We start from the raw sequence: 14,098 nt of genomic DNA on the forward strand, positions 1-14,098 counted from the left end.
GTGATAACATTATCCCATAGTTTCACTCCATCATAGCGGATAATTCCAGCTATATTAATTTTCTTGACATTTGAGCGGCTTACTTACCGAATATTGATCCGAGCTGAAAAGAAATTAGATATTCGGACGATGTTTACACTAGTAAGAGAAAGTCAAGATGTTTACAGTTTTCATTATGTATCTGATGGCTAGGATAGATGATAAGAGTATCATCAATATTGTAATCGATAGTATTCCCTAAATGTTCATATTTGCTGCCTCGCATTGGGTAGAACTTATATAGAGATAGAGATAGAATAACCATGAATGAAGAAGGTCTGGTAAGTTAATGACGTTGCCAATTACACCTGATTTCAATGAAGGATTCTGAAATTCTCGTAGTAGCAATCAGTGTTAGCTAAATAGAAACGCTACTAACCAGATTATCATTCAAGATTTACTTTAATCAGAATGGAATACGAGTGATCTCATATTCAAAAGAGTATGGGCTGGGGCTCAATAAGCTGAGTGTGAAACTTGTTCTATATTGATGCTACATCAATGTCAGAGCCAAGCACCATCGACAGAATAAACACTGCCGCTAACAAAGGTGCTGTCTGAGCCCAGCAGGAATAGAACAACCTTTGCGACCTCTTCTGGCTTTCCTTGCCTCTGGAATGCAGTGGGGTCATCAAAAGGGGCATCCGCTGGACGTCCGCTATTATCCCAAAAATCCTGCATCATTGGGGTGTAGATTGATCCGGGCGCCACAGCATTGACCCTGATTTCCCTCTTGCCGTACTCTTTTGCCGCTATCCGAGTCAAGCCAACGACTCCATGCTTACTCGCACCATATCCTCCGTGAAATCCCAGGCCTATTAGTGACCAAGAGTTAGGTGATGTGTAGAACGGAGCAGTATAACTAAACAAGCCACTCACCCGTGATTCCTTGGATCGAAGCCATATTGACAATGGAGCCGCCGTCTTTGATATTCTTCAGCTCAGCTCTCATGCAATACATACAGCCCGTAAGGTTTACTGCAATGATCTTGTCCCATTCGTCGTCCTCCAGCTCTTCAATAGAGTGAATAGAGTGGTGCTTGCCAATAATGCCAGCGATGTTGGCCGCACCATCCAGCTGTCCAAATTCCTTGACAATGCCTTCAATCCACGCATCTACTTCGGCTCTTTTTGATACATCTACCTTGGTGGCTGAGAACTTGGCCCCCTTCTCCTTCAAGTAGGTCTCGGCTGCAGCCAGAGCAGTTGTGTTGACGTCCGAAAAGCACACAGTAGCTCCTTGCTCAGCCAATAGCTTAACCGTAGCTAGTCCAATTCCACTTGCGCCCCCGGTGACGGCGTAAACCTTGCCTGCGAAAGCCATTTTATATCCCTTCTTGTGTGATTGCTGAGGTCGAAATAACCGGCTGAGCTATCTTTGCGAGCAAATCAGTGTGGCAAAAGGCAGTTGGCTGTAGAGAAGACAAAGAAAGAGCAAGACCGGCCTGTCTCAGTATCTTTTGCTCGCAAACAGACTATATACTACGGCCAAGTGGATGAAATCTCGAAAGACTTTGGCGCTGAGTTCGTCAATACTCCATAAATCGACAGGCTAGATGCTCATCAAGTTCACGATGCGGAGGCTTCAGTTCAAAGTGCGGGCAGGCTCCACTGTTTCCGGCACACGATGGCTACTCGCTTTCTTCCGCTAATAAAAGCCCGCGGCCCATTTAAAGTGTCGGAACAAGCAGCGCTTCACGGTGTCTGAAGCTTGAGACGGAAACAGTACAGGCATCGGCCATTTTCCTGCGCGCAAAGCTTGATGTACGTAGGCATGTACTCTTCCGGAACTAACCAGCAAAAATAGAATCTGTGAGTATAGCCCGTATTATAGAATTATAATAAACAATTTGGAATATGTGCGTATTTGTACCGCTCTGAAAACTTGCTCTATTAAAGATATTTCGTGTAGAAAAAAAAAAAAAAAAAAAAGCTTTGAGTCACATGCATCATATCATAACAAATAAATTTGAATCTACTTTAGATGAAAAGCTCGCAATAATTATAAAATAAAAGAGCGGCTTCATGGCGTTTCTCTCGCGCGGCCCAATGCTGGTTCATGAGCGCTTGGGAAGCCATGAGGGTCAAGACTATGGACGAGAAAAATCCATCAACTTTTTGTGCATAACCACATACGAGAATACTCTCATTTCTTCTCATATTACACCGCATATGCTTGCCTGAATGATTCGAGAAAATGTAGCGCCCGTGTGAGCAGGGAATCTGATTGAACTCGGAATGGGCATTCACAATGAGCTCGATTACCCTGTAATAGATTCTTGACCTTGAAATGAGCTTTAGAATGTTGAACAAACCAGTACGTATATGAGCCGAGTTGTCTAATACTCATCATAGTTCCTCGCGCTTAACACATTGATAGTATGACTGTCTGGCTTCACTAATGAAGAATTCGAAGAATTTATACTACAAAAGAGTTCTGAGCAAGGCAAACTGCCACATTGCCACAGTCTCTCGGGCTTTATTCACATGCCGTGGACAGTTTCGCGTCGTCGAAGATCCAAGCGATCGTTTATCGTTTACTACTAATATAGCAGTGGGTATCAAAAGGTCATATAACACTCGAGTAAGACCATGGTTGCCTATATGAGTACATAGCGGAGCGACCCGTGTTAAACGATATGCGAGTACGATGAGCTAATTTTTCCACCAAACAAACCAGCGCCTTACACCATCAGTTGACAGTTGCTACAAGCGGAGTAAGACGCAAACAAAGAGGCAAGTTTATGATTCTGTTTTGAGGTCTCCTAATATTGTCTTGTGGTCTCAAACTTAGCAACTTAATTAACAGAAGTATAGTCGGAATGAATCTCAAAGACGCTTTGACATATGAAGAAGGTGCATGATACCTTTCAAAGATATGTTAAATAGAAGGAGGCATTGTCGAATCGTTTGAGCTTCAAATAGCGAGCCTTGGTATTAAATGTGCTATTTGTTGATACCTGAAGATAAATAACCCATAAGACCTGCATATGGACTTCCTGAACAATACATCAGTTAATCGCTTCTATACTACCTTGTATACTACATTACACCGGGACTTCTATAAGCCCTCTTGTAGAACAGTTTAAAATGAAGGTCACTTCCATTGTCGGTGTTATCGCCGCCCTCGCTGGGCCTGCCGCCGCCTTCTATGGCCAGATGGCTGCCAGCGCGATGACAGTTAGCGGAGAGGGTCCCGCCTATCAACTCATCACTTTGTCCGACTACAACACTGGATCCATTTACTCTGGCGATCTAAACTTCAGCTTTTCAGGCACGCAGAAGTTTGTTTAGTGAGCCAATTTGAACGTAATAGGAGAAGGAAACGGCCGCGGCAAGAAGATGACCGACTTGAGATTAGTTTCGAGGAAGATACTCCGGGCAGTTACGACTTTTACGCTCTTATGTGGAGGATCACCGATGGATGCCACAACATTGACTTTTAGGGAGCTTTGAGTGCAGGGCATGGATATCGCTGCGGCTCACTTCCATGCGATTTTACCGCTTAGAGTTGAAGAGCCTTAGGGTTAGGGTATGCCAGACCGAAACCATTTAATATTCAGTATAGTACTTCTTTTCCGATCTTTATAGATTTAACAGCCTTGTTGTAACATGTACAAGTTATTTAAAGTCACAAAGATAATCCGCAGATCCAAACAACACAGTCAGAGTCAACAGTACGGTTAGGCATGTCGTGAAATTTAATCTTGACCAAAGAATAGGATGAACAATAAAAGGTAAACTCGCGCAGTCAATAGATCTCTTCGGAAGCAGGGGTAAGTAAATTTGCTTCTCATCATCACAAAGCGCACTCCTACCAAGTAATGCTGTAGGACAAGTACTAAAAGTTGTAATAACTGGCTCGATTCTCTGTAGAAAAGTCTAGATTTACAACGTAGCCTCTATCTGCTCAATATCGGATAAATACAATTGATGCAGTGAGGTCCAATTTGCCTCAGGCAGTCTGCCTTTCAACGGTAGTCTGCCTCCCTCAAATGCTCCCAAACCAGTGTTACGGATGATGCCTTCGCGAATGCCAATGATTCCAGACCTGACAATAAACTCTTCGGCGCGGCTAACAGCGAATTGCAGTTTTCTGATCTCTTGTAAAACATCTTCTTGGTATGATGCTTGGTTCGCAAGCTTCATGAGTCTGACCACGGTCTTGGGATAGAAGGCTGCCAACCCGTCAATCACTCCGGCGGCACCAAACAAAACAATTGGCCCAAGCTGTTGCCCAAAGCCGCTAAAGACACGGAATTTTGTGTGATCAATTTGAGGGTCAAGGGATACTTGGACATGGTAAGACACGTCTCCATGCGACCTAGTCACATCGCATGTTAGAGAGATTGCTCGGAAATGAAGCGGAAAACAACATCAAAAACAACACATACATTTTGCATCCGACGATTTTGGGATGCTTGGCTAGGGCTCTGTATGTATCCGGTTCCGCGATAAGCCCATTGGTAACTCCCGGATAGTTGTATCTAAGTAATCATCTATTAGATCCTTGTACACACATGATGAAATGTGAGACTGGACACTCACATCAAAATTGGCAATGGACTTCGATCGGCGATTGTTGTAAACCACTCGATAAGGTTGCTTTGGTTCACAGCCTTTCCGAAATAGCCAGGCGCCAGGACTAAACCCCACTGAGCTCCGGCTGCCGCGTAGTCTTCCAGCCAGTCGAGGGTTTCAGAAATGCCGTTTGTTAGTACCCCAGCCATTATCGGGTAATTCTCAAAGCCAGCTTTTGTGAGCCCGGCCCGCACACCGGCAACAAGGTCGGATCTCTCTTTCCGGGAGAGATGGATGGCCTCGCCTGTTGATCCGAGGATGGTCAGTCCAGTGATGCCGGCTTTGGCGAGGTAGACGCTGTGAGCCACCTGGGTTTCGATGTCGACTTTGGGCTCGGCGAGCTCATTCGAATCCGCGGCAGGCTTGAAGAAAGTAGGGACGGGGACAAAGACCCCTGGTGGTGGTGCCGTCTGCGAGGCCATTGCGCTGTTGGAATATGTGAGATGTTCCTATATGATTGCAGTAAACACCAAGCTGCTGCTTCCGTCGAGGAGATTCCAGATATTTCAAGCCGTTCAACTGTCCCTCATTCCGTCATGAAGAGCGTCGTACCACTTCAAATAACTCTCCTACCGGACCATCATCGGTCCATGGCACTCGGGCTACATTCTCCCGGATTGTAGGCATCATCCCCACTCGATCCTCATCCCCCTCTCTGCTTTTCCGTGCGCTGTGGAGTGGTGGGGGGTTCGTGTTCCACTCGGCGGGGAGGCGTTTCTGCTCCCAAACAGGTAAGCCGTCATGGTATTGGTGGAGCTCCGCGGCCACATTGTCTTGCATGTTTCTCCTCGGTTTCTCGCCGTGGGTGCTACTATACGTATATACAAGTATTGTATTACATCCGAATCATACGAGCAATAAATTGTCATCTTAACTTGCGTTCATTCACATGACAGACTGGATCGTTTAGGTCAAACTTGCCGCACATTTCATCATGACGAGGATCAAGTCTATGGAATACTTTCGCGTCCCGCCTCGGTGGCTGTTTGTAAAAGTCACCGATGAAGATGGAAATGTTGGCTGGGGCGAAGCATCCCTAGAAGGACATACACAGGCAGTTGAAGGATGTTTAGATGCGTGGTTTGAGAAGTTCAAAGGACACGACGCTGAGTAGGTTTCACCGGATTCGGCATTTGGACAAATTAGGAAATGTGCTTATCAAACGCAGCGAGATCGAGCACATTTGGCAAATGGCGTGGCGCACTGGGTTCTATCGCGGCGGGCCTGTTTTTATGAGTGCACTCTCTGGAATTGACATCGCCTTATGGGATTTAAAAGGTAAAATGGCTATTAATTTAAAGAAAATTAATTTGAGCTTGAGAATAATACTGACTAGCTTCTAGGCAAGAAACTGGGTGTCCCGATATATGAGCTCCTTGGTGGCAAAGTGAGGCACAAGCTCAAAGTATACGCCTGGATCGGAGGTGACCGCCCAGATGAAGTTGAACAACAAGCGTAAGCTGGACATCTTATTAATTTGTTAAATTCACGAGCAAGGCTAATAATCTCAAACAGAATAGCTCGCAAAGAGCAGGGGTTTCACGCAGTCAAAATGAATGGAACTGCGGATGTTTGCTGGCTGGATTCGCCATCAGTGCTTGATGATGTAGTGCGAAGGATAAAAGTCGTCAAAGGCCTTGGGATGGATGCCGCAGTCGACTTCCACGGCCGTGTTCACAAGCCAATGGCAAAGCAACTGGCCGCTCTGCTCCAGCCGCATCGACCTCTCTTCATTGAAGAGCCACTACTACCCGAGAACATTGGTGGAATCAAAGAACTAGCTCAACTCACCAGTTGCCCTATTGCCCTCGGCGAACGTCTCTACAGTCGATGGGACGTTCGTCCATACTTAGAAGCGGGATGCGTGGACGTCTTACAGCCTGACATTTGCCATGTTGGGGGCATTTCTGAGTTGAGGCGAATCGCAACAATGGCCGAAACATACGATGTTGCCCTAGCGCCACATTGTCCTTTGGGACCGATTGCCTTGGCTGCAAATGTGCAAGTTGACGCAGTGTCGTCCAATTTCTCTATACAAGAGATGAGCCTTGGAATCCATTATAACAACACAGGGCAAGATATTGAAACTTATATAAAGAACCCTGAAGTCTGGAAAGTTGATGACGGTTACATCAAGGTGCTTTCAGGTCCTGGGTTGGGCATTGAGGTAGATGAGGAGGCAATCCGGAAGTTGTCCAAAGATTGCGTACCATGGGAGTCGCCCTCGTTTAGGGGCCCAGACGGCGAGATCAGGGAATGGTAATTGGGCTTTGAAGATGTTGACTTGGATATAGAAGTGCTTGGTGCTTGGTTTCGATAGACGGTGTTGTGCTGCAGCATTCGTAAGAGGTGTTTCGGTTGGGCTCAAGCAATGCCATTAGTTTACCAGCTTGAGTTGATCCGATGTTGCATATGTCATATGTCGATAGAATATTGTATAAAACAGTATCAAGATCAACTAAATAAGTGGTTACATTAGAAAAGTTCTCATCAAAGAACAAGATAAAAGACGGCGTGGACCTCCCCCGCTATCATCGATCCAAAACATCGGTAATAAGAACGCTTTCTAAAGTTAGTAAACTTGCAACTTTATTTAGATAATGAATGTTTTAAATTGTATATAAGGGCGTCGGAATGGAAGCTTGTTGGAGATGGTATCCGCTTTGCTATGGCCAGCATATTGGATGACCCTTTAGGACATTGTTCCATCTCCAAAGATCCTGAGCAGGACAAGCAAATACTTTGTAGGTCTAACAGCCATTCCTCTTTAATGCCAGCTATCCATGCAGGTCTCTCCAAGTCCAAGTCATCGCTGGCCCTAACCCAGCCATAGCAAATAATACTATTCGTCTCATCAATAGATGACGAACAGCTTCAAGCTATATTCCTAGTTCCCGTGTCATGAATGGTGAGCCAATCCCACAACCTTTACGAGTATGCGTTTCCGCTTCTGGCAATGATGCACTGCTTCGAGATTATGCATCAGCTTTTTTTCCATATCTATATTATCCACCAATCATGATGACCATAAACTCCCACACCATATGTTTAGATATGAGAATGCACGCACTACGGTTCCTGTATTCCGGTGCCATCTCCCGTCCCTGCATATGCAAGTGCTTAAGTTCCCGATTTATAGTGCCAATGGATAGCGATCTTCTAATTGGCACCTATATCACGAAGAAGCTCAGTCATTTGCTGTTTACTGCCCATCTGTGTACGACGTGGATGCCTTTTTCTTGTCTCTTCGGGTGTAACAGAAGAGAGTTGTAAATGAGATGTTCACCAAACGCTGTCTGGAATGCACCAAAACAATGGAACATTTACGGTGGGCTGCTACCACACGTGAGTTTGCCAATTACAGACCAAAAGTTGATAAATACATGTAGTAAAATTGCCTTTCATTTGATGCGAATAAGCGGTTAAGCAAACTACATATGTCATTCAGATAACACACCAAAGCGGTCCTAGGTAGGTTCAGAATTAACAAAAGCAGTACATCAAATAGAATTGAAGCTAAATATTAACTTATAGTCTTATATATATATATGTATACATGTATCGTTTTTAATGGAAAAGAATTGATCAAAAATGAATGATACAGATGCACCTCTTTTCCTCCCGCTTGACAAAGTTGCCATATGCCCATGGCACTGTGTAGCCATTTCATCTACACATAACCCTGTTTCAAGTCCTTTATCCCCGTAATCGAAACCAAAATTCCAAAAGGTTCCCCGTGGTCAATAATGCCAAGATAGACGGCCAGTTCCATTGCACGAACCATGTCCAAAATCTTGGCTCGGTGTGCGAGCTTTGGCTTACTTTTCCGTGGACTCGGATCCCTTATCCGTGTGGAGCCCTTCAATCTCCCGAACATTTCTCCAGACGATGAGCGATCAGCCACTGGCTCCTCGTGACCATTGTCGTCAAACTTTACCGTTAGCTGTTGAATAGAGAAGTCGGAAAACCTCGTGGGGTCGGACAAATAGATGGGAATACCCCCAGAGAACCCCGCATGTGGAAAGTAGGATTCCGTTTATCGCGGGGAGTAGTAAATGGGTGGCTTTGGTGGGGTGAGCCTGAAGCTGTCCAAGGTAGATTGAAGTCTCTTTATTTATATAGCATATATCTATGAGATTAACAGTTCAACAAGTCAATTGGAACTACAATCAAGTATTGATTTTGACTAAACCGCCAGTTGGTCTTGCAGGCACAAAATGTTGTCCAAAAGTGCGCTGGTTGTCGCAGCCTCTGTGGCTGTCGTAGAGGCAATCGACAATGGTCTAGCTAGAACCCCGCAGATGGGATGGGTAAGCTTTTCTCTACAAAACCTTTGAGATGTCAAGTATTGATTGAGTAATAACTAATTCTCACGACAGAATAATTGGAACTCCTTCGGCTGCGATGTTTCTGAGCATTTGCTGCTTGACCATGCGAAGCTCATCTCCGAGTACGGCCTTCAAGACTTGGGATACGGATATGTCGTCCTAGATGACTGTTGGTCCGATGGTCGCGATAGAAAGGGTAAACTGGTTGTAGACAAGAAGAAGTTTCCTCGCGGAATGGCTGCCGTTGCAGACGATTTGCATGCTCAAGGCTTCTTATTCGGCATGTACTCAAGCGCTGGTGAATTGACATGCGCACGATATGGTAAGATACCTTCATTTTACTACTCCAAATGTACCAGAACTAGACATGGAAACAAATTCTAACACCATTGCAGCTGGTTCTTTGGACCATGAAAAGGATGACGCTCAAAGCTTTGCGGATTGGGGTGTTGATTATCTCAAATATGACAACTGCTACCACATGGGTCGCTTCGGCACTCCTCTCATTTCGTTCGAGCGCTTCAACGCCATGGCAGAAGCTCTCAAAGCCACAGGCAAGAACATCTTTTACAGTCTTTGTAATTGGGGTGAGGACTACTCATACAGTGTAAGGCTCATCACGTTGATCAGCACTTGCCACTTATTGATACTGACGCGTTGAAACAACACAGTGGGCTGCGTCGATTGGTAACTCTTGGCGCATTTTCGGAGACATCTACGACTCTTTTGCCCGACCAGATGATCTATGCTCTTGCAATGATCCCGCTAACCCGGCTTGTATTGCTCCTGGCACTCACTGCTCGGTTCTCGCCATCATTAACCGAGTCGTTCCTTATATCGACCGCGGTCTTCCAGGAGGATGGAATGATCTCGATATGCTTGAAGTTGGTCATGGTGGTATGACTGAGGAGGAGGTGAGATTTCAGTTTCCTTGTAAATCTTCATACATTGATGCACGGAAGACTAATTTCAGTGAACAGTACAAAGCTCACTTCACCATGTGGGCAGCCCTGAAGGCGCCGCTCCTTCTTGGAACCGATCTTCGCAAGTGGTCAGGTTCCGACCTTTCTATTGTCACCAACCCGGCTGTGATTGCCATCAACCAAGATCCCCGTGGCCGTGCCGTTCAGCGTGTCAGACGTAACTTCAACGTTCCCAAGGACGAGTGGGGTGTCGGCGAGACTCATATCTGGAGCGGTCCTCTCGCAAACGGAGACCAGATCCTCATCTTCCTCAACGTCGCCGACGAGGACCTTGACATGGGTGCTACGCTCGAGGAAATCTTCCTCACGAATGGCGTTGGCGGCACTGCCCCTCAGAACAAGAATGACTGGGCTGTCTATGATCTATGGGGCAAGACTGGTGCTGCTATGAGCAGTGAGGACGCCCAAGCTGTCCTTGACGCCGACAGTGCTTCAGCCCGAAAGCAGAAGCTACAAAAGCTGAACTGGTATAATTCGACCGAGACCTCCTACGCTGAGGGTTTGAAGCGCGAGGATCCGCGGTTGTTTGGCGAGCGCGTTGGTCTGATCAAGTCTGGTGGCCGCTTTGACGTCCATGTGCCCAGACATGCTGCTAAAGCCTACCGCTTGCGTAGTGTGGGCGGTGAGAAGTTTAAGCAAAAGAGCCATCTACAAAAAGATGAGCTATGAGTCAAATGAAGGCCGGGGAGATGATCAAATGATACGTGTTTAAACGCTTTTCGTGTATAACAATGACGTGAGCAGGGTGATGGCGGAAATTGGTAAAAACGTTTAGAATAGTGCTTTAGCATGATATATTATTGTGCTATGATACACTCTGATTATAGACAATTTAAATAATGGTTCATCGATAGTAGGTCGACTAGAAAACAAAATATCGGCCGCTTTGATCTTCTCTTAAACTCCTGCTACATGTTGAGTTGTATACTTAACTCTTCATGAGCGTTAATTATCCACGAAGTTGAGAAGATAGTGTTGCGAACTTTGTTTATGGTAAGTCGATGCAAAGTGCATGCAACAAGCCTACATGTAGGTAGGGTATTACGGCTAGATAATGCCCCATGTCAATGATGCCAGGTCTCGGCTTTGCGGCAGTCATGACACGGAGTAATAGCCTAAACAGTGGATTGGGCAAGAATTTCCGAGTTCCCGTTCTAAGCCCTGCGTTTTGAAGTACCTGTAATTTTCCTCCGTGCATAGTAATACGAATTCACTACTCAATATCCTCTTAGTCGCCCCCTTAAGTATGCTCTTTGTACGTCCAGAAGAAATCTAGCGCTCAACTGCCGAGCCAATTGCTTTATTTCACGAATATGTACATGTGTATGTAACTTTTTCTCTAGATCCATATACATTTAGAGTACGGTCGAATGTGCTCTTCTCAGTATCAGGATGGCGAATAAATCCTCGGTGTCTCTTGTGGTAAAGAATAACATGTTGAATAGCAACCGAAGAGGACACAACAAAATTGTACCAGACTGCTAGAGCAAATTGACTTGAGTAAACATGATTGTGAAGTGTAGCTGAACGAAAGAGTACTGTGTGACTAGATTACATTATGGCAGCTTTGCGTTATACGGCGGGTCCCTGAAATCTTAATTACCTGTTACTTAGTTATAGTAGGGCATAGTTTAATAAATAATGTCACGTAGAATTATATTCTTATGTTTTCATTTGAACCCTTGGTTCGGTTATACAGATACCGAGACAAGTGGTGCTTTGCTGTTCAGTTGCTTTCTCGCTATACGTTGATCGCAGCAGCCATCCATCGACGTATCTCCCTAAGTAAGGCTCCAGACCCGAAATCATCAACATGATCTAAGGTAACATCCTTTCACGATAATTCATTGTGATTCTGAAAACGATCAGTCGATTAAGCAGCAAAAATAGGCTAACTCCATGAAGCTCGACCAAATCACTAAATCCCCTAAAAAGTTAGTCTGCTACAACATCAATCCCTCGACATTATGTGCTGCTGTGCTCCTAAATACATAGCAAGAGTCTTCTAATCCAACTTGACTTTAAGCGCCGGTTTCAGGGCCAGGAATAATCTCAGTGTTCGCGGCAAAACAGGTTGTTTCGCCTTGTGCTTCTTGGCAAGCGAGGTCGGCGATTCCAAGTCCGTACTGGTTTCCTTGGAGGTTGCCACTTGTGGTCAAACGCAATGTCAGCTATATAAATGCATGGTTGGGGCTTAAATCACTCGGACTTACGCTGCGTTGAGATGCTGAAGGGTGATGTTGACCTGTCCAGTCTTTTGGCTGGTTTTGATATAAGTATATCTCACCTGCGGGTTTTCGCAGGGTGTGGCAGTCAACACGGTGACTGGGCGGCCAGATCCTGGGACATTGACAAATGAGCAATTCGTAACCAATGAAGTGCTTGCATCTTCAAATGTAAATTGAAGAGTGCTCTCTCCCGTGGAGGAAGTGGTATCGAGGGATTGAAGCTCGGTGATGTACCAGTAGGGGGAGGCAGCCGCAGCCAGGCTAGCAAAAACAGTCGTGGCGAAAGCAGAAGTCTTCATTTTGAGTGAAACCTGGAATTTTGCAGACGCGTGCTTCGAATTGTCGTCAGATTGTTGAAGTGGCGATTTTGACAAGAAGGGTGCTTTGTTTATATGCTCCTTACTTTATATCAGCTACTGTATTCGAATTGTCTCCGTCCAAATCGAGTAACGAGCAAGTTCCGGTTATCGGCAATTTCGGCACACGTCTCAAAGTAATACGAGCGCTGCCAACCATGCGTATGGCTGCTAGTTGAGATCTGCAGGTCGATACGAAGTCGCACGAAAAGATCGGTGAGGGTTGGGTAAAGACACATCTATTACCGCATCGAATTTTAGCAGTACTACTATGCTGTTGTAGTCATCTAGCACACCCTTGACACTGAATCTGGAACTATTATTGAACTGAATTTCCACCTATACCAGAACAGATTGCTTATACCCCGGTCTTGTGAAAGCCGGATATGTAGGCAATTTGAGAAGCACCTTCCACCTACTTCACTGTTGCTGGATGTAATACAATTGCTTAGAGAACTCGATCATGTTTTTATTATTTAATTATTTTTGTTTTACATTGATCAGTAATCGCTAAGTCATTCATCCTTAATGACAAGAGGTACTTTTTCTGCAATACGATTTTACCTTGGACGTATCCGTATTTTCACCAATCACAGCTCTCTTTCCCGCGTTCTACAATACTATCACAAGATGTACGAACCACTGTAAAACCAGCTCATTGATGAAGTAGCAAGGCGTATACGAATCAAGATCCACAATGCCTATGACTCGTATTGGTCAGGCACCAAAGAAACAGACTCTTGATTCTTCCTAGCTTCGGATCTACGTCAAAAGCGCCGTTTTTAGTTAAGATACCTGTAACTATGAATGCCTAAAGGCCATGATCATACAGCATCCACGTTTCTCTCATACTTACACGATTAATTTTAATCTTATACGTTCCCTAACCGCTCTCGTGTCTCTGATTGGCAAAGGCTCATTGAACTTATTCATTGATCAATTCCGTCTCTTCATTTGTCTTGTCCTAAATTTCCAAGGGAATATCTTCCTTCGCCATACTGCGAATATTTCTTCCTTATTCCTAATGCCCTCTCCCCCCAACTTCCCCCTTGTCGTGGATAAACAATGTTCTAGAAGTTGAAAGGCTCCATAAGAGTTCATATCAATCACCGCATTGTGAATATATCAGTATCCTGTGGCTTTATCAGCAGCGGACAAAACCGTGGCGGTCCTCTTGCTTTCCGAGGAAGTTGTCAGAGTCTTGTATCATTTGCCCTGTGGCAGTGCTTCATATAGACTATTTATTTGTTCATTACAATAGCGCATGGGCATCAAATGAAAGGAGGGTATTGTAGTATTGTTTGCCATCAGCTGCAATTCATGGATCAGACTTTTATATCTCTCCTTATGAAATCCTATGTCAGGATGAGCTAGCCAGGATCGACCTGAGCGTTATGCATCAGAGGGGCAACTTGCTCCACAGCTTGCTCTAAACCGCGATCAGGATCAAGTTGCAGCTCCAGCTACAAATGTATGGCTCTTCTTAATGTTACTCGTACGTCATACATTCTTTCTTAGTACTTTACTCGCCGTTCAGGCCATAGTTTTGGGCGCTCAACGTCAGATTAGTGAGCTTGGCATCG

General features: G+C 45.1%; 6 protein-coding genes across 6 annotated transcripts; 3 read left to right on the forward strand and 3 right to left on the reverse strand.

Moving 5' to 3' along the window:
- Positions 1-416: 416 nt before the first annotated feature.
- On the reverse strand, positions 417-1,707 carry TrAtP1_012352 (uncharacterized protein). Its single transcript, XM_014090254.2, has 2 exons — positions 919-1,707; positions 417-854 (listed from the first exon to the last, which is right to left on the reverse strand). Exons 1-2 carry the CDS (start codon positions 1,361-1,363, stop codon positions 544-546), a joined length of 756 nt encoding a protein of 251 aa, XP_013945729.1. The 5' UTR covers positions 1,364-1,707; the 3' UTR covers positions 417-543.
- Positions 1,708-3,129: 1,422 nt separating this feature from the next.
- Positions 3,130-3,333, forward strand: TrAtP1_012353 (uncharacterized protein; the record flags this gene model as incomplete). Its single annotated transcript, XM_014090253.2, has 1 exon — positions 3,130-3,333. The coding sequence occupies one exon, from the start codon at positions 3,130-3,132 to the stop codon at positions 3,331-3,333; it is 204 nt and encodes a 67-aa protein (XP_013945728.2).
- Positions 3,334-3,897: 564 nt separating this feature from the next.
- Positions 3,898-5,243, reverse strand: TrAtP1_012354 (uncharacterized protein). Its single transcript, XM_014090252.2, has 3 exons — positions 4,588-5,243; positions 4,434-4,526; positions 3,898-4,363 (listed from the first exon to the last, which is right to left on the reverse strand). Exons 1-3 carry the CDS (start codon positions 5,040-5,042, stop codon positions 3,928-3,930), a joined length of 984 nt encoding a protein of 327 aa, XP_013945727.1. The 5' UTR covers positions 5,043-5,243; the 3' UTR covers positions 3,898-3,927.
- Positions 5,244-5,499: 256 nt separating this feature from the next.
- Positions 5,500-7,045, forward strand: TrAtP1_012355 (uncharacterized protein). The gene is made up of 4 exons (XM_014090251.2): positions 5,500-5,730; positions 5,789-5,898; positions 5,964-6,075; positions 6,136-7,045. Exons 1-4 carry the CDS (start codon positions 5,555-5,557, stop codon positions 6,881-6,883), a joined length of 1,146 nt encoding a protein of 381 aa, XP_013945726.1. The 5' UTR covers positions 5,500-5,554; the 3' UTR covers positions 6,884-7,045.
- Positions 7,046-8,837: 1,792 nt separating this feature from the next.
- Positions 8,838-10,600, forward strand: TrAtP1_012356 (uncharacterized protein; the record flags this gene model as incomplete). The annotated part of the gene is made up of 5 exons (XM_014090250.1): positions 8,838-8,930; positions 9,000-9,270; positions 9,344-9,555; positions 9,620-9,862; positions 9,929-10,600. The coding sequence occupies 5 exons, from the start codon at positions 8,838-8,840 to the stop codon at positions 10,598-10,600; spliced, it is 1,491 nt and encodes a 496-aa protein (XP_013945725.1).
- Positions 10,601-11,952: 1,352 nt separating this feature from the next.
- Positions 11,953-12,458, reverse strand: TrAtP1_012357 (uncharacterized protein; the record flags this gene model as incomplete). The annotated part of the gene is made up of 2 exons (XM_014090249.1): positions 11,953-12,079; positions 12,145-12,458. 2 exons carry the CDS (start codon positions 12,456-12,458, stop codon positions 11,953-11,955), a joined length of 441 nt encoding a protein of 146 aa, XP_013945724.1.
- Between the last annotated feature and the right edge of the window lie 1,640 nt (positions 12,459-14,098).

The sequence above is a fragment of the Trichoderma atroviride genome, chromosome 7 (assembly GCF_020647795.1).
Source record: "Trichoderma atroviride chromosome 7, complete sequence".
NCBI lineage: Eukaryota > Fungi > Ascomycota > Sordariomycetes > Hypocreales > Hypocreaceae > Trichoderma > Trichoderma atroviride.